The sequence below is a fragment of the Pogona vitticeps genome, chromosome 3, assembly GCF_051106095.1.
Source record: "Pogona vitticeps strain Pit_001003342236 chromosome 3, PviZW2.1, whole genome shotgun sequence".
Lineage (NCBI taxonomy): Eukaryota > Metazoa > Chordata > Lepidosauria > Squamata > Agamidae > Pogona > Pogona vitticeps.
The window spans coordinates 160247665-160270951 of record NC_135785.1 but is presented as its reverse complement, the minus strand read 5'-3'; the positions used below and the strand labels follow the sequence as shown (position 1 = coordinate 160270951).

The following is a 23287-nucleotide window of genomic DNA, read 5'->3' as shown; positions in this document are numbered from 1 at the left end:
TACTTCCTAAAAACGTACACATTTCTAGCTTGATGTTTCATAACAGATATGAGAAGCATCTCTCCCCATGCTGGGCACAGAACAAGGCTCGCAAAACAGATCATCCGTCAACATTGAGAGTATATGTGTGCATACATTCCCAAGGTTTAGAACTGTTGAATGTGTAAAAAATCAACTTTTTGACCTGACTTCAGACAAAGGTTCCGCATTAAACAGCTTACAGAAACATTAACTTCTCTTTTAATTTTTTACAACGAAAATAGATTGTTGCAATTATTAGAAAAAAGATGGTGCAACATCTGTTAAGCCGGTAGGTTTTTAAATTTTAGATCAGATTTCACAGGATCACATTTTTCCTCAGCAATGTACCTTCAGAAAATATACAGTATATATTTTAAAGGGCTGCCTTAAAAAGATTAATGTGCTACCTTCAAAGACACAATCCAAAATCCTGACAGACAGTACAGAGGGTAGTAAGAAGCCAGCATGAGAGCTATTTAATATACTTCATGATTAACTTATTGCCTGTCCACTTCTCCCACAGACATGTACTAACATGTCATAATCATCATAATTCCCATCATCCCCACAGCTCACACACAAGCTCCTTGATTAGTGCACAACTCCCAGATGAGCCATCACTAATGCTAAGTAATTCCCTCTGGCCTCCTGCTACTATACCACAGGCTCCCCAATTAAACATAATGTTGCTGATTAGCCATATTAGTCTGGACAAATTTCTACCAGGCATTCTACTCTACTCATTCACACCAAAAAGAAACTAAGGAAAAAAGGAGAGGGAAAACCAGGGAAGTAACAGTCAAAATACAATTGAATGATTTATTTAAAATAAGAGTTACAATGAGGATTAAATAAAAGTTTAATAAAGATTTTAAAAAACAGTGGTTGAAACCAGAGGGGATTTGGTGAGTCAACACATATGGAAGTACTGCTGATTCAATAGGCCTATTCTACTTGTGACTTACCACTAGATTTTCATCCAATGTTAACCCTCAAAAACCAGAATTTACTTTTTGTTCACATCAGCATTCTTACATTCCACACCATATTAAAACTGTAGCGTGCAATTAATGGGGAATTTTTGTTGTTTACAGAGGAGCTCACTCACCAAATCCAATTTCAATCAACAGGTTTAATATGCTAGACCCATGAAGAATTTGCAAACATAACAATGCCAGACCCATAACTATATGCACTGGCTTTCCAAATGACTGTTCATACACACAAATTTCCTCCATGCACTGATGCATGTGGTTCATTGTCACCTGCATCAACATTAACCTTGATTAACATGAAGCAACCAAAGCTAATTCCAAATCAGATAACTAATTAGAAACCCTGGGTTAAGAAATAACCCTGATGTTTGTCCTTAAGTCTACACCACTATTAATCATAATTAAGTCTGGCCTCTGAACACGGGGGAGTCATGCACAAGAGATGAGAATCGATGATGAAAGAACATGCACTTATAGAGTTTATTTCCAACCATCAACCGCAAATTAAAAGACATTTCTGAAAGAAATGTATCTTTATTAGACTACTATGAACATGCAACAAATTATCTAATTATTTAAAAATAATGTAAAATATTTTGGACAAAAAACCTACAACCAATACCTCATAAACGGTGTAATTCTTGGTAGTGAATTGTGGCAAGTTATGAATTCAGTCCACTGAGTTGCATGACTCAATACACAATAGATAATACTTACATTGATAATACCTGCATGGAGTGGAAGGCTCCCTACCATCACCACTGCCAGAGGGGATCTTTTTCACATTAGAGTGATTTCTGGCAGAGGGAGATATGGTATAGGTGCAGTTGCCATTCGCTCTAGAAGAATGGTGAACAAATGCTTGAAATCTGTTCACTGTCCTGGTACTGTGACCTCCTGCCGGACTCGAGGTAGTCAACTCAGCCAACCCTCTACTGTAAATGCTGAATGCCAGATGTTGTTGAATAGCAGATCTGTATCAAATAAATCCCAGATTATACATGATCTGATTCTGGAGTTGGATGCAGATCTGGCATGCATAACCAAAACATGGATGGGCAGGGAAGGGGGTGTTCCCCTGACTCTTGCCTGCCCTCCCAGTTATGCAGTCCAACACCAGGGTAGACTGGAGGGGCGGGGGGAGTGCCATTGTCTACAAAAACATCCTTGAGGTTGCTAGGCACTCTGCTCTAGCGACGTCCGGGTCTAGAGGTCCTCTACATGTCGATTGGAGCCAGAGATGGTATAGGGATCTTCCTGGGTTACCACGGTCCCCGTGACCCAGCCATTTCCTTACCAAAGCTGGTGAACTTCATCTCCGTGGAACTGTTGAGGTCCCCAAGGCTTCTGGTCTTGAGTCACTTCAACATACATGCAGAGGCGGAGGTTTCCAGTGTGACTCTTGAGTTTTTGGAGATCATGGCCTCCTTGGATATGTCGCAACATTATCAATGACCCCACCCACATGGGTGGCCACACACTGGACATTGCGTTCTCCACTGAGCAGAGTGAGTGTGCTCTGATGATGACTGACCTAGTGTCTGTCCCTTTGTCATGGTCGGATCACTGCCTGATTAAATGCAACCTTACAGTGGCTCTCCCTCCCCATGGGAAGCAAGGACTTGTTTTAATGCTTCACCCTCGAAGGTTATTGGCTCCTATAGGATTCCAGGATAACATGAGAGGGATTCTGGCTGATTTGACTGGCACTCCTGTCAAGGCTCGTGTTGATAGCTGGCTTGCTGCCACCACCAGGGCTGTTGACACGATCGCACCTAAATGCCCTCTCTGGTGCAAAGATTGCTCTTCGCCCTGGATTAACACAGCGCTACAATCAATGACGCAAAATAGGAGAAGGCTAGAGTGCATATGGAGGCGGAACCGGATGGAAAATATTCAAATAGCTGTCAGGATCGCAACTAACCTTTACCAATCTAAAGTGAAGGTTGTTAGTCAATCTTACTTCACTGTCCGGATAAACAAAGCCTCCAACCAGCAGGCAAAACTTTTCCATATAGTCCGCTATCTATCTGGAGTTGGTCATAGTGGCTGGCCTCCCACTAGCATCTCACCTGATCAATTTGCAGCTTTTATAAAATCAAAAGTGGAGGCCATCCACTGGGATCTTACCCCCTATTTGAAAACAGTGGATCAAGTAGAGACGCCCAGCATTCCATCTTGCCCGATGAGACTTAACCACTTTCAGCCTGTGACATCAGACATGGTGGACAGAGTGCTTGACTGCTGTTGCGCCACCACCTCCTCCCTTGACCCTTGCCCAGCCTGGCTAATCAAAGCAGCCAGGCCTATAACATCTGAATGGGCTACAGCAATAATTAGTGGGTCTCTCCTTCAAGGAGACACTCATTAGGCCCATTAGGAAGAAACCGAGCTTGGAAGCGGACAATATTGGTAATTATAAGCCCATCGTCAATGTTTCTTTCCTTAGCAAGATAGGCAAGAGGGGGGTGGCCGATCAGTTGCAGGCTCTTCTGGATGAAACCAATGCCCTGGATCCATTCCAGTCTGGCTTCAGGCCACGCCACTGCACGGAAACAACATTGGTTGCCCTGTCTGATGACCTATTGAGGGAGGCCAACGGGCAAAACATCTCTGCTAATCCTCCTTGATATCTCAGCCGCCTTTGATACCATTGACCACGGTATCCTCCGCGGGAGGTTCTCTGAGTTGTGAATTGGTGGCCTGGCTTTTGCATGGCTCCCTTCCTTCTTGGAGGACTGTCCCCAGAGAGTGCAGATTGGATGGAGTTTCTCAGCCCCATGGAGCTTCAATTGTGGGGTGCCGCAGGGCTCAATTATCTCTCCAAGGCTATTTAACATCTATATGAGGCCGCTGAGAGGGGTCATCAGGGGGTCTGGGGCTGATGACACTCAGCTCTACATCTCCTTTTTTTCATCACCCGTGGATGCCATTACGTCCCTTGAGCACTGCCTGGAGTCTGTCAGCAATGGATGCAGGAGAATGGTCTGAGGCTGAATCTGATCAAGATGGCAGTCCTTTGGGTTGTCTGGAAAACTCCCTCTCTTTTTGTGGTGGTGACTCTTACTACCAAGAGTGAGGTTCGCAGTTTGGGTGTACATCTTGACCCGGCACTAACCACGGAGACCCAGGTGTTCTCAGTGGTCCGTTCCGCACATTTCTACCTTCGGCGGATTGCCTAGCTGCGTACCTATCTTGATGTGGGGGTGCTCACCACTTTGGTTCATGCGCTTGTAGTCTCGAGATCATACTACTGTAATGTGCTCTATGTGGGGCTACCTTTGAGCCTGATGCAGAAACTTCAGATGGTGCAGAATGCAGTGGCCAGTCCTCTTACTGGAGTGAAAAGGTACCACCATATTTCCCCCACTCTGGCCACCTTGCATTGACTGCCCATTCATTTCTGCATTGATTTCAAACTTCTTACAATTACATATAAAGCCCTAAACGGTTTAGGACCTCGGTATGTGGCAGAGCACCTTCTCCCACTCAGTACTACCAGAGTCACTTGTTCCAGCCAGGCCAGGCAACTGAGGGGCCTAATGCCGAGGGAGGTCCAGAAGGAAAGAACAAGGAACTAGGCCTTCTCAGTAGTGGCCCCTTGCCTCTGGAACAATTTGCCAGTAGAAATCTGCCTGGCTCCCTCTCTGGGTGTTTTCAGGAACAAACTTAAAACCTGGCTATTTGGGCAGGCTTTCCCTCCTGCCATATCTTAATGTCTTATACTTTTGTCATCTTGGATTTATAATATATGCTTATTGGTTTTATTTGTTAGCGCAAGAATTTTAAAGCTTTTAAATTTGTAAGCCGCCCAGAGTAGACCTTTGGTCTAGATCAGTGGTTCTTAACATGGGCGATAATGCCCCCAGGGGGCGATTTCATTTTTCAGGGGGGCAGTAGAACGAAAAGGGGCGGTGTGGGGGCACTGGAGTAGAAGGGGGGCGGTAGGGGGGCGCTGGAGCAAGCCAAACCTGTGAAGATGGCTGTAGCCTTTTTACAGTGTGCATGAATATATATTTTCCTACAATTTTAATTTAGTTTCAGACTTTTTGTCTTGAAATTTTTAGTTCCTGCATTTGTTTTTATGCCCTTTTTATATTTCATCTTGCGTCTTAAAATTCACTTGCAACAAAATCATTAAATGTTACTTTTTGGGGGGCATTCTTGGAATTTAATTTTGTTTTCAGGGGTCATTGGAGTTAAGTGTCTTAAATAAATAAATAAATAAATAAATAAATAAATAAATAAATAAATAAATAAATAAATAAATAAATAAAAGATATCATCACTGCGGGGAGGGGGGGCGATGATAAGTTCCTCAATGGCTCAAGGGTGCGTTTCTTTCAAAAAGATTAAGAACCACTGGTCTAGATGACCGGAATCGAAATAAATTAAAATAAAATAAAATAAAATAAAATAAATAAATACATTGATTTTTCCACTTGCAGTAAACATTACACAAAATGTTACACCATTTACATTTGCTGGCAATAGAATTTATCCTCTGTATTCCACTTCCTCAGCCCCTGTATCCCAATCCTTCTAAAGGGTTGTAAATATTATGCCAACTACTCCAGTACTGCTTTCAAAACAGATGCACCAATTAATACTCCATTAACTGATCATCTCTCCTCAATAATTAGGAAAAAAATTGTGCCATCATAGCAACTCAGGCAATAGAATATGAATAGATGATGTGCGGTTACATTAGACTAAAAAATCTGACAGAAATCCATCACGTCAAATATCATTCTTCACTGAAAAATCTATTAACATATTTACTCCCCATATTAAGAACTGATCTGAACTGACAAGCTAATTTGAAACCATTAATAAGGTGAAAACATTTACATAGATTTCTGGCTACCTTGATCAAAAATCTTGATCAGAAATTGTCCAAACTACCTTCTATCCATGGAAGGTGGCCCATTTTTACTGGTCTTAATATGTGAGGTAGTCTGTTTTGGTAATTGCATGCTATGAATCATAAGACTGTTTCCCTGTAAGAAGAAAACTTTCACATGCTTTTGCAGGTAAGATCATATTTGATTTCAGCTCCTTGGATTAAGACATGCAAGCAATCCAAATTTTTTGTAGGTATTATAACAGAAGGGACGTGGTGGCGCTGTGAGCTAAACCGCAGAAGCCTGTGCTGCAGGGTCAGAAGACCAGCAGTCGTAAGATCGAATCCACGTGACAGAATGAGCTCCCATCACTTTGTCCCAGCTCCTTGCCAACCTAACAGTTCGAAAGCATGCAAATGCAAGTAGATAAATAGGTACCACCTCGGTGGGAAGGTAAAACGGCGTTCCCTAGTCACACTGGCCACGTGGCAACGGAAACTGTCTTCGGACAGGCACTGGTTCTATGGCCTGAAAACAGGATGAGCACCGCCCCCTAGAGTCAGACATGACTGGACTCAAAATGTCAAGGGGAACTTTTACCTATCATAGCCTGTTGCTGCCCCTTGCTTGACTAGTATGTATTGCAGCACTCAATTTTTACAACTTGGAAGAACAAGTAGGTGCCATCAATGTACCAACAGCATGCAAGGCCCAAGGGCAAAGAATTTCACATGCAAATATGACATTGGGAAAGGGAGTTTTAACTTGGGTGTATGTTTTGTGTTTGCCTGTTTTTTTTCAGTTGTGATACTTAAATTAAATTTAAAGAAATAATATTGTTGAGTGAGAACGTTGCTAACTGGACATCAAAATTGAGGCCCAAGTCTTTATCGAAGTGTAACCTCAATCCATAACCAAATATCAAAAAAGGAATCTAGGTCTTAGATGCTGAGCCCAAGCCTGAGCTTTGACCTAGAAGTTAAATCTACTTATTTCAGGAACAAAACATGAAAGAGCAGTAGTACTCTAGAACCTTCTCGGCGGTGGCTCCTCGCCTCTGGAACAATCTCCCTCCAGAGATTCGCGCGGCCCCCATGCTGGGCACCTTTAAAACCCAACTAAAAATATGGTTATTTATCCAGGCCTTCCCTCCAGCCAATTCTTAATTTCTCTCTTACTTTTCCTTCTTTATTTTACTGCTGTTGCTGTTTGATTATTATGGATTTGTCTATGTTTTTATTATCTGATTTTATATTGGAAGCCGCCTAGACTGGTCCGGTGGGCCAGATAGGCGGGGTATAAATCAAATAAATAAATAAATAAATAAATAAATAAACAAACAAACAAACAATGTAATTAATATCACTCTCTATAACACTAAAATTAGGTGGTGATGGTGAATGCTAGACTGGAACCAAAACAAAGCCATTCCAAGAGAGTGCCACGTGATTTGTACACATTTGCAGAAGTACAAGCCAGGTTTTTCAAAAACCTAACCAAAAACTCCTCTCCCACCCCAAAAATAGTAAATACTGAACATACATAGTAGGTATTGAATAATGACAATCAAAGACAAAAGAAAAACAGAAAGAATATGGGGAAGAAGAGGTAACCTGCTTACAGTGCCCTAAACAGAAGCACTCTGGTTATTACGTAGTTGTAATCTCCACTTTTTGCAGAAATATACTGATATGAAGAGAAAGCATACACAGAAATAAGAGCAATTTCTTGATATAAGAATCATATCAAGAAACCTTGTAAAGCTAATCTGTTGTATACAGAGATCTCTGGCAGGCACAATTTCTCCTATTATAATGTTGCACTGAAGGACATAATAGTACTCTGATTTCCAGCTTGCAACTCACACAATTATTTAAAATTGTTCTTAAAATATTCATTGATGAGTCATATATTCAACCAAAATATCCTTTCTATGGCCTTAAATTGCAGTTATAACCTAGTGATTTAATAGTTTCGCTGAATGAAACTCATGCGCAGGAACTAACTAATGATGCAAGACCTCATTATTTATTGATTAAATTGCTAACTGTCTAAGCAATTTACCTTAGATGCTGTTTGTTGTAGATCGCAAATGAGTACAAGTGAACAATTAGAAGACACAAATATTTTTAAGTATAAAAATTTGATAAGCTCTTCCCAGAGGTCCTCTCACCTTTGCCTTCACTAATGCATTCCATTTTAATTTACCTGATCATTAGCTTCCAGTTTGTTCAGCTGGAAACCAAAAACAAACACTAATTACTTCGACATCACGAAGTCATAGTTGTCCCCACCACCTCCCCAGACAGCAGGGATAAATTATAAAGGGTAGGCATGATAATATCTTGATAAATGATGAGTCACATCACCTTTTTCGTCAATCATCTAGGAGGGCTTGCAGAAAATACTACCTGATCTCATTTACTGAATCCTAGTGGTATGAAGACAATATACACCAGGAGTCATATTCCAAACAGCAGGCCACCATGAAAGGATACAATTCAGTAGATGGTTGATAAATTCCTGCTGGCTTTTAAAAAACCATAACTGTCAAATGCTTACATTTCTCGTAAGTACACAGATACACAGTGTGCAAAATTTAAAAAAACACACAATGAAAATCATAGATCACTCCTTGGACAAAGCTGAAATATTCCAAAAATAAATGCAAAATCCCAAATTACAATTAAGCTTATGTTTTTAAAAAAGCAATTCTGAAAGACTAGCACCAGAATATAACACTATCAGAATAACGGGTGGGCATTTCACAAAACCAAAAAAGAGGAAAACTCAGGTAGTCATAAGTCCACCATTTTCCAAACATTCTTCTTTAGAAGAACCCTTTTTCTCAATCACTTGCAAAGAAATTCCTTCTGATTATCTTAAGACCTGAGCAGGCTCATAACAGGGGATGCGGTCCTTGAGATAGCTTGGACCCAAGCCATTTAAGGCTTTATAGGTTAGAATCAGCACTGTGCCCAGAAATGGATCGGCAGCCACTGAAGCTGCTTTAACAGTGGGTTGTGTGAACCCTGTAACCCGCTCCAATCAGCAGTCTTAACTGCTGCATTTTGGACTTGCTTAAGTTTCCTGACACTTTCCATAGGCAGCGCTACATAGAGTGGGTTACAATATTCCACATTGGATTACTGAGTCATGTCTCACCATGGCCAGATCAGACCTTTCCAGGAACAGGTACAGCTGACGCACTAGTTTCAATGGTGCAAAGGTTTTCCTGGGCATCCAGATCAGAGATGAACCCAGGAGCACCCTCAAGCTGAGCACCTGTGTTTTCAGGAGGAGGGTCACTCTATCCAGCACAGGCTTCATCCCTTTTCCTTGATCTATCTTTGAACTGATTCTGTCTTGTCTGGATTAAATTTCAGTTTATTCACCATTATCCAGTCCATAAAAAGGCACCGATCTAGAGCCAAAACAGCTTCCTCAGATTTAGATAGCAAGGAGAGATAAGAGTTTGATCATCCACATACTGGATGACAGTAACAAAACTAACTTAGGTGATTTGATAAAGTATGAAAAAAAGGTTACAAAAAAATTAATCATCCTCATGGCTGACATTTCACAACAGGAGTTCATTACACTAATAAGAGGCACAATACACACAGACCTAGTATTGCTAGCCCACCTGATGACAAGCATTACGAAATGTAAAGAGAATTACGGTTTTTTTACTTCTACCTCTGAATATATACATATGTTCTACTTCTTCAATATAATTTATACCCCACTGCAACCAAAATATTCCCAATGGTAACTTGAATTTTTAGAAAACCAAATTAAAATATAAACAATTTTAGTCAAAAATTATAACAACTGTGGGAACTAAAAAAAGATACAGAAGAAACAAATATGTCTAAAGCATCTGGGAAAACAGGACATTCTTTATCCAACATCAAAAGGACAACAAAATATGCACAACACAGATTTTGCTGAGAAATCATTCCCTAATTGAGGTACCATCACTAATAAGCCCCTTTTCGTAGCAGCCATCTGCCTCACCTCAGAAAGTGGGTTGATGCACTGAAAACATTGTATGTGTCTGTGGGCACATACAGAGGAAGGCTATTCTTCAACTATCTTAATTATCCTGAGAATGATAACCTAGTGCAGTAGCGACATGACATATGCACAACAACAGATGTTATTCCCAGGGTAACAGGGACACTTTCCCATTCTCATGAGATAGTAGTGTTCATACTTCACATGGCTAGTTCAGAAGCCAGCAGAAGCACAACCAAGAAAAAACCTTGTGTTGGGTCAAAGTGCAAAAGCAGGAAAAAGCTGCAATGAAGCTCACACTCACACATATGTCCCATACGGGTGCTTGGAAACTTTTGTTTTTGCTTAATTGTGATTTTTTTCTATGATGTTAGGTCCAATAAGCTGAGATTAACATTAAATATGGGCATTTTCAGACAAGTCAGTTTCAACTATGGCCTCTGAAGCTGGCCTCTTGAAGCTAATAGCATAATGGGTGTTCCCTGTTTAAACAAAATACCACTAACATGAAAAAGGTTCTCTTATGTATTTCACTTATTTTAGTAATTGCTAAAGGAGTGCCTCTAAAACTGAAAGAAGAGAAGAGTAAACATTAAGTAGTACAGAGGAGAAAAAGCTCCTCATATTCTAATAGTTTTCATTTGTGGGGGCTTTGATTGTATTTATTTATATGTTTGCTTGCTTGCTCCTTTTAGTTTTTGAGAGAGAAGGGCTTAGGTTTTGTTTTGGGTTGAGGTTTTTTTCTTTACTATTTTTCCCCCTGTGTAGAAGGGAGTGCTTTCCCTATCTGATTTTTTAAAATTATTATTTCAGCAATTTACTAAATATTTATTCTGTTAAAGGTGTATGGGGAATTCATTTCTGTAATAAAGCAGCAATATGTCAAAAATATATTTTTATATATTCTCTCTCGCTCGCTCGCTCCTGGTGTCACAAACTTCTTTGTGGTTGGGAAGAGTTCGTAGTTTGTGACACCAGTAGAGATGCTAATGAGGACTCACCAGTATCAGGAAATCAAGCTGAATGTTGTTATGTGCCATCAAATCAGAAGTTGCTTACAGTAACCCTAATAAGGGCTTTCAAGGTGAGTGAGATATTCAAGAGATAGTTTTAGAAATTCCACAGCCCCAGTGGATTTCCATGGCTGAGTGGGGATTTGAACCCAGCCCATTCTGAGTTCTAGTCTATCCTCTATCCATTACATCACACTGGGTAAAAAGTTGACTGAGGGATTTTTAAATATCCAGTAAGCACTTCCTTTGTTCTCTCTCTCTCTCTCTCTCTCTCTCTCTCAGTCTTCTTCTCACCAGGTGGCCAGGAGGGAGAGCTGATTCCCTGGGCAATGAATGAGAGGAGAGAGACAGTAAAATTATGTGAGAAATCAGGACTAACTGCAGCAGGGATTATGATTTTCTTTGGCTGTGTGGACCGTCCAGAAATGCTTATCGGTATTTTCCTTGTTCCTTACACAATTTTTGTAATTTTCAATTGTGCCCTGAGACTTGTGCCCACAACTTTTTCCACCTCACATTAACTTCTGTTTGAGTGTGCTACACTCCTTTCTTTTAACACAAAATAAAGTTTAGTTCCTTTTTAGAAAAAAAACCTAAAGGAAATGCAAACCATCAGGTTTGTATCATTTTTGGTTGTTGTTTTTTTTAATTTCTGTATTGCAGTTCTCCATTTCCAGAAAAGAAATAGTCCCACCAGCAGATTTCTTCCTATAAGCTATAATCAGTTGTAATCACTCACCTTGAAGTGAAGAAGGAGGGGTAGGTGATGGCAGTTATTACTTTAAAGGGTGGGAGCAGTAAGCTACCCCACTGTTTGTTCACAGAAGCTGGCTGGAGAATACGGTAAGCTTTAAGTTTTGGGGGAGAGCACGTTGTGACTGGGCAAGTGTGCCACCGGGCTATGTTGTTGTTTCCTCTGTTTCCTCGTGAGTGGTGGCTGCTCCCTTGCCTTTTTTCTATGGTACTGCCCAAGCTCTCTCTCTCTTTCTCTCCCTGCGTGCGTGCACGCACGTGCTGAATGTGTGGCGCTGAATTCATACTGCTGATAATATAAACTATTGCCTGCATAGGTCTGATGCTGATTTTTCTTTCTCATTTACTACTGCCTACTTTTGGAGTAGAGTGGCTCTCTCCTGCCTTGCCTCTGCTTTTTTGTAACAGTTTTTACAGTTTTTAGGGCTTTTACAATGCCAAAAAACAGAAATGCGGAAACACAAAACAAATGACCTGGAGAAGGCCTTTCCTTTTCATGTAAAATAAAAGGACTAGTGAGTGAAAAGTACAAAAGCAATAAGAGAACCAAAAGAACCCTCTCTAAAAGAACCTCAAGTGAAAGCAGTATGGAAATTTCACCAGCAGCTAGTAACTTCCACAGTTCTGAATGCAGATACACCAAACTGTGATCAAATTAAAGTCAGAAACAAAAGCTTCTGGGCTCCTGTGAATCATGTAGCAGGAAAAGGAGGTGGGAGTGTGTCAAAGCTCACTGTGGCTTGTTCCTGCACAAACATATTGTACTACATCTTAGCATGTGCAAAGAAACTATGTTCCTTTGATCCTTAGAATTATATCCTGTTATCATTAAAATATACATTACTGCTATAAAATTAATTACTATGACTGTGTGTAAAATGTTACAAGGATAGGACCACAATTTGAAGACAAAATAAGGGATTTACCTACAAATCAAGTCCAACCAATGTTCTCAAGATCCATGTTAACAATCCCGACACTCATCCACCCATCCCACACGCACATTCTTAATATTTTTGTAATTTTGAAAATGCTCAGGAAGTCACCTTGGGTTCTCTATGGGGACAGTTCTAGCACATTTTGTGGCCCTCCGTAAGTCTCACATTAAAAAAAAAATAAAAGGATCACTATAAAATACAATAGTGCAGTTTCAATTAAAAAAACTTTTCATTAAACCCATTGTATAAATCTTAATAGTAAATAAATGCATAAACATTTTTCTAAAATAAATAATAACATACAAATGTAAACCACCCAAAACAGCCTTGACCAGATGGGCAGTATAGGAAGGAAGGAAGGAAGGAAGGAAGGAAGGAAGGAAGGAAGGAAGGAAGGAAGGAAGGAAGTTTAATTGATTCCTTTTAGTTCCATCCCTGGAAACATAGTCAGCCACTGAGATCAACCACCTCTGCTCTATATCAAGATGGTAACTTCCACTTAAATAATACAATTCACTGTTAGCAAATGAAATAAAAACTGGACATGTGAACATGGAGAAAATGCTTCCATTTTTCAGAGAGCTTGATGACTATTTGAAATACATACAAAAAAGATGGCATGACTCAGTCTATCCAGACACTACATTATGCACCCAATTTCATGTTCTAACTCTTGCCAGAGCTAGCTGTCAAAACATTAGCTATTTAAACTTCCCTTCTAAAAAACTACATCAGGCACCAACAAACAGAACTTGGAAGAAACTAAGCAAGCTTCTACTAACAGATGCTAGAAAAGACGAGTTCATAAGTATGAATAATCCAAAACACAATTAAATATTAAGAAAACCTATGTTGATTTTATACGTCACACATATTCCACATATATCTGCCCATCCATGGAACACAGGGAAGGTATACATTACACCGAAGAAATGTGTTTAGAGTTTACTGTTGTCTAAACCTTTATCACTTATACCCAAGAATCTACCTTTCCCTTCATCTCTACTGTCCCCAAATAAAATTCCTATAGTATTTGTTTATTTGTTTTATGGGGAAATAAGAATAAGAAACCCAGTCTTCTAGGAAACAAAAATATATCCATGTCATGTGAAGCTACTCTTTACCAACAGAAACCCAGAGTTTTACTGAGATTAAGAATGTCTTTCACAAAACACCCAAGTTATCTAAGATACCTGCTTGGGGTGAAGGAGGATGTAGTTTGGACAATATAAAAAGGACAAACCCCAAATACTTGGAACAGAGGTTTGGGAGTGGTTGTTCTTGCAGCTTAACACCTTCCCTAATGGCATAAAGGAGTAATTCCTATGGTTTTGAGGTTTTATAAAGTGTAAATAATATGCCTGAATGGTTCCTTTGACATCCTACTGAGTTGTGATCCAGCTAGTATGAACATTAACAAGAAAGCTCAGTGCGTCCTCTGGCCAGAAGGTCATACTACCTTCCTTTGGAAAAGTGAATGACTGAGTAAAGTTTAGAGGAGATTTCGTCAAATTCACCAAGAAATTGAAGGAATGTGATTGCATATAGAGGAAGAAGAAGGGACTAGTATGTGTTCCTATTTTACCCGAGCTTCTTAGTTTCCACATGTGGCATGTAGATACATTCATAAGAACCACAGAAGAAGTAGCACCAAGAAAAGTTGCAATCCTATTTCAAATCAAACTCAGTGGGATAGTTTCTGCAATACACAATTGCCATTTCCACTTAAGATCCACAAGCATCTACTGTATAAACGAATTTCCGGGCAACTGCTTTGATATTTCTATAGCAAAGACTTTCCCTACCACAGATCTTACATACAGAGATAGAAAGTAACCCAGAAGTGATTAACCATATGGGACCATGTTTCCACCTGTACTTTCAGGAAATTTCATCTCCTATCAAGCACACAGAGAGAGACATTGTAATTCTACACAGGGCTTGCACTGAACCATGGGACTATCCCTAGGTTCAGAGAAGAAATACACCATGATCTTCAGCTGTTAACTATTTATACACTACTCAGTGTGCACAGGTATAATCCAGCCCAAGTCAAATCCTTAGGTCCCACTGATTTCAGAAATGAAAAGCTAAGCAATCCAACATATTCTGGCCTTATAGAGTAAGGAGCACAGCTCTTCTGTAAAGAACAGATATTAATTTTAATTTGTGGAAAATTATGTACCACTTGAAATTGTCACTAGAATGACTTGTCTGATGAGAATAAAACTTTTTTTGGTGTAAAAACTAATAATCTTTTACTCAGCCTAATCCCTGTAACCACGTTCCTGTAGGACCTTCCTAGCCACTTATAGTTCATTATATTCTAAGACTACAGAATCCCTGCTGTGATAAAAATGTCAAATAAAATTATCCCTTTATGCTATAATGTCTTTTGTATACATCCAATTAGCATTAGCTTCTTTTTTTTACTTATCATAAAATTGTAACTACACATATATAAGGTGTTTTAAAAAGTCAAATGTCTATTATAGTTAGCCACATTACTAGTACTACACTGATGGCCAAGGAAGTGGTTCATCCTGAAGATATTTTTATAAAACACAAAACAAAGAAGATCTATGCATCTGCTTCTTTGCGCCTGAAAAATATACTGCCTATTTTATGTTATGGAACGGTATGACAACTTTCACAACCTCAAAAAAACTCAATTTTGTCAACCTTAAAATGAATTCAAGCTAAACCATTTTCCAATATATCAAAATAAGGTTGGCTATATTAATACATGCCGGTAAACCAAAATTCCAGAAGCTCTTGGCTGATCATTCACGGGCAGAATGTTTGTGCATGCTTCCCAATTGGTCATGTCTGGTTCATTCCAGCAGAAATTTGACCTGAACCAAAGGTTTGGCATTATATCCAGATTGGGACTCCTGGTCTGTCACTCCCAGAACAAGTCAAAATTTAGAACCAGGACTGTACCTGGTTTTCAATTTCTAGCCTACCTGGGAATGACAAGCCAGGAATCAGGTCTGGAAATAACACTCCTTGCTGCTGAGTTCCTGGTTTGACTAGCCATATCCACCAGTAGGAGAAGGAAATCAAGACTGATGGTGTATGCTGCCTGATGTGACAGCATGCACCAACATTCTGGCTTAAAATATGACTTACAGATGCAGTAATAAGCAGCTGCTGATAAAGCTATCCTGCTTTCTGTTTCTTTCCCCTGCTTAATAGCTGTATCAGTTTGTAGCATTAAAGAATTCCATTGTCAAAGAATGCCTTCTCTCAGTAATGCTAAAAAATACAACATTGTATTGTACAGTATATACATTGATAATACATTATAAATTAATTTTATATTACTGCAGAGGAGATACTAAAAGCTGACAAAAAATTTTTCTCAAAACACTTAAATACATTTCTGCTGAAGAAGATGGCTCCCTATCTCAAGGCCACTCCACCACACCAACTCTTCAGCTAAGCATACAAAATGGATACTGTATATTCTGCATACATTTAAGATGGACTGTGATCAGTAACTCTTTATAATTTATACTTTTTAAGGCTAAGCAAGTCATTCCGCTGCAGAATACAGCACGAAATTGCTACCTAATTCTACTTTTACAGCTCTGCACAGGATAATGATCTCTGTTCTCATTATCTACAAATACACCAATGCACCAATACAAATCAATATGTTAAATGAAAGCATAACTATCTGCACCTCAGCAGAACAGATTATATTTCCATCTCAGTACTCACTAAGTTTCTCTTTTGGATCTACGATCAGTTTCTGAGCCAGATGACTCCCAGGCACAAGGCAGGTCTTAAATACTGCATGCATCCCTGAAACTGTGTTTTGCAAACTGAATGTTCAGGCCACAACACACAAATCACAAACCACCCAGGCCACAGTGCACAAACCACTCACAGTCTCTCACAATGAGAAAATACTCTGGATTGCCCAATAATTACCTACAATTATTATTTTAAGTATTTAGATACTGAATTTAAGGCAGTTTGCACACTAAAATTCATAAAGACATTTTAAAAATCATTATCGTCGTTAAACGAGGCACCACTGTATTTTCAATGAACTTTCATCCGTAAACCAAAAATTATGTTAACTGAGGCATTCATAAACCGAGGTACCACTGTAAATTGGATAACAGAGTTTGTTGTCATTTCCAGAACGACTCAATTTAGGAAGGGTTTTCACTGCTCGTGTTTGCTTGAGTCCACAAGGGCCTCACTAAGATCGTATGCCACAAAAAGAGGATGTAATCCTACCTTCCTGTCCCCAGAGAGAGAAGGTTAGCACTGTGGCGCATCCTCAATCAAATAAAAAGAGAAGAGCTTAGGATATGAGGAAGCAGAAAGGACTCTGGAAGACTGGATGTGCAAAGTGCTGGATATGTGATTTTCTCCATTCCCATGACTAAAAAGAAACACTTGTGGCCATGATTCCTGAAACTTCCAACTCTCTTCCAGAAAAGAGGAGAAAAGAGAAACACACAGGAAAAGTATGGATGCCCTATCTAGATGAGCCCACATACTGAGGCAAAACCTTTATAGACCAATGGGGGGGGGGAGACCACACACAGTCACACAAAACCTATATATTTAAGAAAAAAACAGAAAAAGACAAGTACAAATGTACAAGCTTTCAAGAGTATCTTCATTATGACAGATGTTACCAAGAAGTGTGGGGAAGAGAAGAATGGGGAAAGGAGGTCCTTAAGACCTTGCTATCTGCATGTTGTTTCAGCATGTAAGGGAGAGGGATTCCACTGATAAAGAAATAGATCTCATCAAGTAACAAAGATATTGGATTTCACCTGCAATAACTCATAATCTGAGAATTGGAAGAAACATAAAGTCCTTTCTCGTAGACAATGTAAAACCTCAGTGAACTCAAAACTAAACCCATTCTATTTGGGCTCAAAGACTTATTTGCCAGTGGAAAACAGAAAGACAGTCTTTACACTGCACATGATGGTGTTAATTTTAAATGATGAATTAAGTAAAAATAAGTCTATGTAACCAATGTAATCTTCCAAGAAAGTATGGCTGTTAAAATGTATGGCTACAGCATTAGAGAACTGTGTCAACAAAGAACCACCTCACTGAGAACCTCCCATTTAAAGCTACCATGTAAAGGCACACAATGAACACACAACAATATGCTCATTAGATGTGGAATACTCTGTACCAGTCATACAGACAGTTAAAATAGTAAGATACTTCGAGGTTAGCTGTGTTCTTTCTTAATAATTAACTGAACTGCAACAGAGTAGCTGGGGAAAATGGATTTCTTCCTCATGCTGGAGAAATAAACTCTTCTAAAATCTTGAACTGATTATCTCACGTTGCTCAGAGATGCTGCATCTCTCTCTTGCCCCTTCAAGTCTCTCAACCCAAAGGCCAACACAGGATACACCATACAGCTTTTTGCAAGCTCACTACTCTATGACTGACAGCCAATCCTAATGGGGTAATAATGTATTATATACTGCATTCATCAGAACTGACAGTACGGTTGGGCTCTCCTTGTGTATGTAACTATGCAGAGGATCATGACAAACACTGTACTTCAAAATTTACAACCCTGTTCTGTACTATTGGGTATGCAACAAGAGTGAGCTAAATTAATGCGGCTTGACAACAATTATCCCCTGGTAGATTTGGAAGGCCATAACAGTCCTGAAAATTATTTTTGTAAAAAATGTACGTATGCATGTATGTATTTGTTTGTTTAGTACACCACTCATCTGGCTGCAAAAGCCACTCTGGGCAGTTAACAACAAAATAAGAAAATAATAGCAGCATAAACACCACAATAATATAAAATAGACAATAAACATACGTGAATCACTAAACTTAAAAAATTCATTAAACATTTTACAAAATCTAAACTTCCACTGGTCAAACACGGAGTTGCTTTTTTATGGGGGGGAGGGGCTGTGTCATTCTTGGAGGCTTCCAGAAATGAAATGTTTTTTTCATTTTGTTTTTTATGAAAACACCTGTTGCATCCCCCTGGTTTGTTCTCCCCAAACACAGGTCCACCCTCAGGATGTGTTGCCTCTTCTCACGCTGCCACCAGTGGATCTAGTCCACACTATATCAAATATATCTCAGACATGTTCTGCCAATATAACAGGTTTATTGATCTTTTAGTTCAGATGTAAATCACAGTTGTTGAGGATCATTCATTAAATTGGATTTGATTACACCTTTCCTTGTATGTGCTTTTATTCACAGTAACCTCTAACAATATTCTTTAATCATTTATCTATTCTCTATTCCTTTTAACTCTTTCCTATTCTCTTTCACTCCAACTTTCCAATCCCTGTCTTAACTCTCTCAATTCAATGTCCTAACTCTCTCACTTCCATCCCCTCTCTCTTTTCTATCTCTCTAACTGTCCTTCTAATCCCTCAACTGTCACTCTAACTCCGCCCCTCCTGTCCTATCATAGGCTCCTGCACTTGAGCTCCACATGATGGACAGAAGTGACGTGGGCATTCCACCACAACACCTTAGGCCCTGAGGGCATTGGATGGGTTTCATAGGGGTCAAGGTGGCCTCTGAGGGGGGGGTGGCAACCCTTCATCCACATCTATATACAACACCTGAAGCTCTCTGAAGGAGTTAAACAAAAACCAAGGCAATCAAAGAACTTCTTCTGTTTTGTAGTTAGTGTTATACTAACTGGGTTGTTAGTATACAGACATTTTCATTAAAACTGCAAGTTAAATTTATCCTTCTTTCATTCTGTTATCGATTGAGCTCAGAGAACTAATGGCCTTTCTCTACATATGTTGCTACCTCTAAGAGGAAGATTTGAGTAAGACCTTTTCTTACATCAGTAAAGCAGGATGGTTGCTTGCCTCCCTCGGGCTGATTTCCATGATCCTTTTCTAAAGCGGACTCAAGAAATTACAAATGATCATACCAGTATGCCACACCTTTTCTGGGACCAGTGTGCTAATGTTCCATATAATCTGAACATGTGATTCATTTATCCAGATATTACTAAGGTAACATTCCATTCAGCTCCATTAAAATAGCTGGCATGGTATTCCACTAGTACATGAGATTCCAGTCAGAAGAAGCAGCGTATTTTCAAGTATTACCAAAGCTAAATATGGAACACAGACAATATAATAACTGTAATCTATGGCTGAAAGAGAAAATTTGGACTATACTGTATACTGAAAACCACTATCAGTGGAAGATTACAGATGCATCCCTTCCTCCATCACTACATAACAAGCTCCTAATTGCTTTGCAGAGCTGATATGATAACTCGCTAATGAAATATATCAGGCCATGTCAAAGAGTCACCCAGGCCTTGATCACATAGCCTATTGGCACATGGTCACAGAATTTTATTAACTTTACTAGTTCAGAAACTAAATCCATGAAATTTTATAAACTAGCCAATCGTTTCAGCACTACTTAATGTGTTTAGTTTCTAAACAGACAAGATTCAGCAAAAAGTGAAATGTGTTTCAGTCTGTTACACATCAGTGAAGATTTAATTTTTTTAATTAATTGATCTCCAATTGTATTAACAGTTGGTTTAGAGCAAGAAAACTTCCTTGCCCATTTGCTCTAAACCAACTAAGCTAAATATTCTTCTGCATTTCTGTAATACTCCAGTTCCTGGGCATGAAACTTTAACTCTGTGCTATCGTTTACGTATTAACTTCATGCCCCTAAACCAGTTCAGTGAGAAGAAAACATTTTCCTTAATGTCTCACTGAATTGAACTACAAATGATAAAGGATATATACAGCTCTCTTAAGGCACAATGATTATATAGAGGCTATAACAAAACCGAAGATAACTCTTTTGGCTCTAGCTCTTCAGTAAGCATGCCGAACCCTAATTTTTAACACGATAAGAAAAAATACACCATAGATATTGTTACTCTTAAGTTGGAATATTGTTTTTGGCTTCCTCTTCCATTGTTACAACCAAATTTGTAATCAAATATACTTACTGAAAAGTATTTGCTCCTACAAGGGGAGCTACCACATTTTTGTTTCATTTTGAAATAAATCATTAAAATATAGCCTAATACAATGGCGAAAAACAACTACATACTTGAAAGATTTACATTTGATTGATTGGTGGAGGTAGTCAAATAGGAATTTTTATAATACAAGACATATACTTACAGCATTGGAATCAACATCACTGTGTATAGCAACTGTTTTGATTCCCATTTTCTTGCATGTTTTAATTACCTAGCAACAGGAAGAAAGCAGGAAAAAGGTGTTTTAGCCTAACAACAAGAACAGAGCAGAAGAATTACAATATTAAGTTATACTTACCCTACATGCTATTTCTCCTCTGTTGGCAATCAGAAGTTTCTCAAAGGTCTAAAGAAGGGGAAAGGAAAAAATTCATGTGACTGTAAGACAAATATCCACATGTACCTAATTCAAGGAGGAGGATTTGCTAAAGGAGCTGCTAAACGTACAAGCTTTGATCACATGACATGTCAAGCCAGGAATCCGCAAGACCAATTATGAACAATGTGCTGATGCATGTTGCCCAATTATTCCCACTGGCTTTACTAAGCAAACCACAGATCTTTACTCACTGTTTGTTTAACTGGTCATCTGAATGCAGGCATAGTTATCTTCCTGGTTTGTTTGCCTCCCACCAAACAAGGCAGAGAACCCAGGTTTGTCAGCAGAGGAGCAAACCAGATAGCCCCATGCCCTTGTTTGGACAACTAATGAAAGTACAGTGGTGCCTCGCTTAGCGATCGCTCCGTTTAGCGAGGAAATCGCTTAGCGACCGGGTTTTGGCCATCACCAGAGCGATCGCTTAGCGATGACCCCTATGGGGAAAAATCGCTTTGCGATCATGGCAAAGCGACCCTTGCACGTCCAGGAGGAGGTGGGAGGATCCACCCAGAGGAGAGCAGAGCAGCGGGGGGCTAAGGGGGAGCCTCTCATCCCGGCCAAGGGATCCCGTGGAAGCGCACCCTCCACCGGGAGACACCACCACCACTGGCCACTCTCTCCTCCGCTGGCTTCCCCCTTTCGCCTTCTAGCCCGGAGTCCGTCCTACACCCCCCTCCTCACGAGGGGTGCCTCTGCGGCCACTTGGGCTGTCAGGACACCCACAGGTCCATCTCCTGCCCCTTTGAGCCAGGGGGGTCAAAGCCTGTCCACCCCAACCCCCCCCGCATAGAGCTGCCTCCCTCCCCCGCCCTCCAAATGGCAGCCCCCCGCCACACACACACACTCCCTCGCTGGCTGGCTTCATCAGCTGCAGGCTTGGCTTGGCTTTTTGGCCTGGTCGGGCTCTTCTTGTTGCCCATGGCCATGGACTGGTGGAGGCGCGCCCCCCGCCCGCCTTGCCTTGCGCCCAAGGAGCAGAGAGGGCTATGGGGCTGACTCCTCCTCAGACCAGCAGGCTCTGGTGGCGGTGGCGGCTGCTCCTGCTGCTGCTGCTCCGCTGCTACCAGGCTCCACTCCAGACTAGGCAACGCAGGGAGCATGACCCCGCTCTTCTCTCCTCCCCTCCCCTGCCTTCTCTCTTTTTTCCCTTCCCTTCCTTCTCGCTCTTTCTCACTCTCTTCCAAGCCAGGCTCAAGTGGGCGGAGCTCAGGGCCCTCGGCGGCCAATCCCGGCCGTCCGGCCTTGGGCTCCGTTGGGGCGAGGGGAAGGGGAACGTGCACCCCCACACACGCACACGCGCAAACACACACACCACACACTTGGTCGAGGAAAGCAGTTGTGGGCTCAGGCTGGCCGGCGGGAGAGAGAAAAGAGAAAGAAGGAGAAATGGCTCCCTTGACAAGGAGAGCAGATGGGAACGTTGCTCCTTCCCACTTTTGCAATGCAAACAGTTCAAGTGAAGTTCCCTGTGACCCTTTTTAAACAGCTGATTGGCGGTTTCAAAATGGCCGCCTGCTGTTTTGCCTCGCTTAAGAGGCACCGAAAATGGCCGCCCCTATGGAGGATCTTTGCTTAAGGTTAGTTTTGAAGCCCATAGGAACGCATTAAACGCGTTTCAATGCGTTTCTACGGGCTTTTAAAAATCGCTTAGCGATGAAATCACTTAGCAACGTTTTTCTGGAACGGATTAACGTCGCTAAGTGAGGCACCACTGTAATGTGCAAAGTTGGGTGATTTCTGTAGCTGCTCATGCTGCAAGCAGGAACAATGAGACAGCATGCACAAATACATTGTTTGTAACTGATAAGCCAGGGTTCCCTCCAATCCCTATCTTATCACATCATGCAACTATTGCCAATAAAGAAGCTACTGTATATCCGAAGTTTGTTCACATATACACAAAGTTCCTGTGCATACATAACAAGGTTGATCTCTTAACCACTATAAAAAATAAGAAAACAGTATTGTGGGTTAGCACTATACTTCTTAGTATCTCCTTCTGCCTTAAACCAGGGTTGAGAAATATGATGGCATTCACATTCCCTGTTAACAGCCAGTTCCTATTTCACTAGGCATCCTGCCCATGGTTAACAATGATTCAGATGAACCTGTTAATCCAAAATTAAGGCAGATGTGGGGAATTCATTATATGAGCATCTTGCTTTCTGTTCCCAATGTTTTATAAACTGTTAAGATTGTACACCCATTATACAAGCACTGGCCCAAACTAGCAAGGAAACAGCCTAGTGTAACATGCTACTATTTCAATTATATTTTCAATATTTTTCTTTGTTGGAGGTTTAGTCACTGCAC

General features: G+C 40.4%; 1 protein-coding gene across 3 annotated transcripts in view; it reads right to left on the bottom strand.

Moving 5' to 3' along the window:
• Nucleotides 1-23287, bottom strand: part of PCCA (propionyl-CoA carboxylase subunit alpha) — a 314567-nt gene that overhangs the window by 271123 nt on the left and 20157 nt on the right. For all 3 annotated transcript variants that reach the window (XR_013544059.1, XR_013544058.1, XM_072994650.2), the window contains exons 3-4: nt 20894-20941; nt 20738-20806 (exon numbers count right to left, since the gene is read on the bottom strand). Coding sequence is in view for 1 of the 3 variants with exons in the window: in XM_072994650.2 (XP_072850751.2) it covers nt 20738-20806; nt 20894-20941 (117 nt within the window). In the remaining 2 variants the exon portion in view is untranslated. The remainder of the gene's footprint in view (nt 1-20737; nt 20807-20893; nt 20942-23287) is intronic.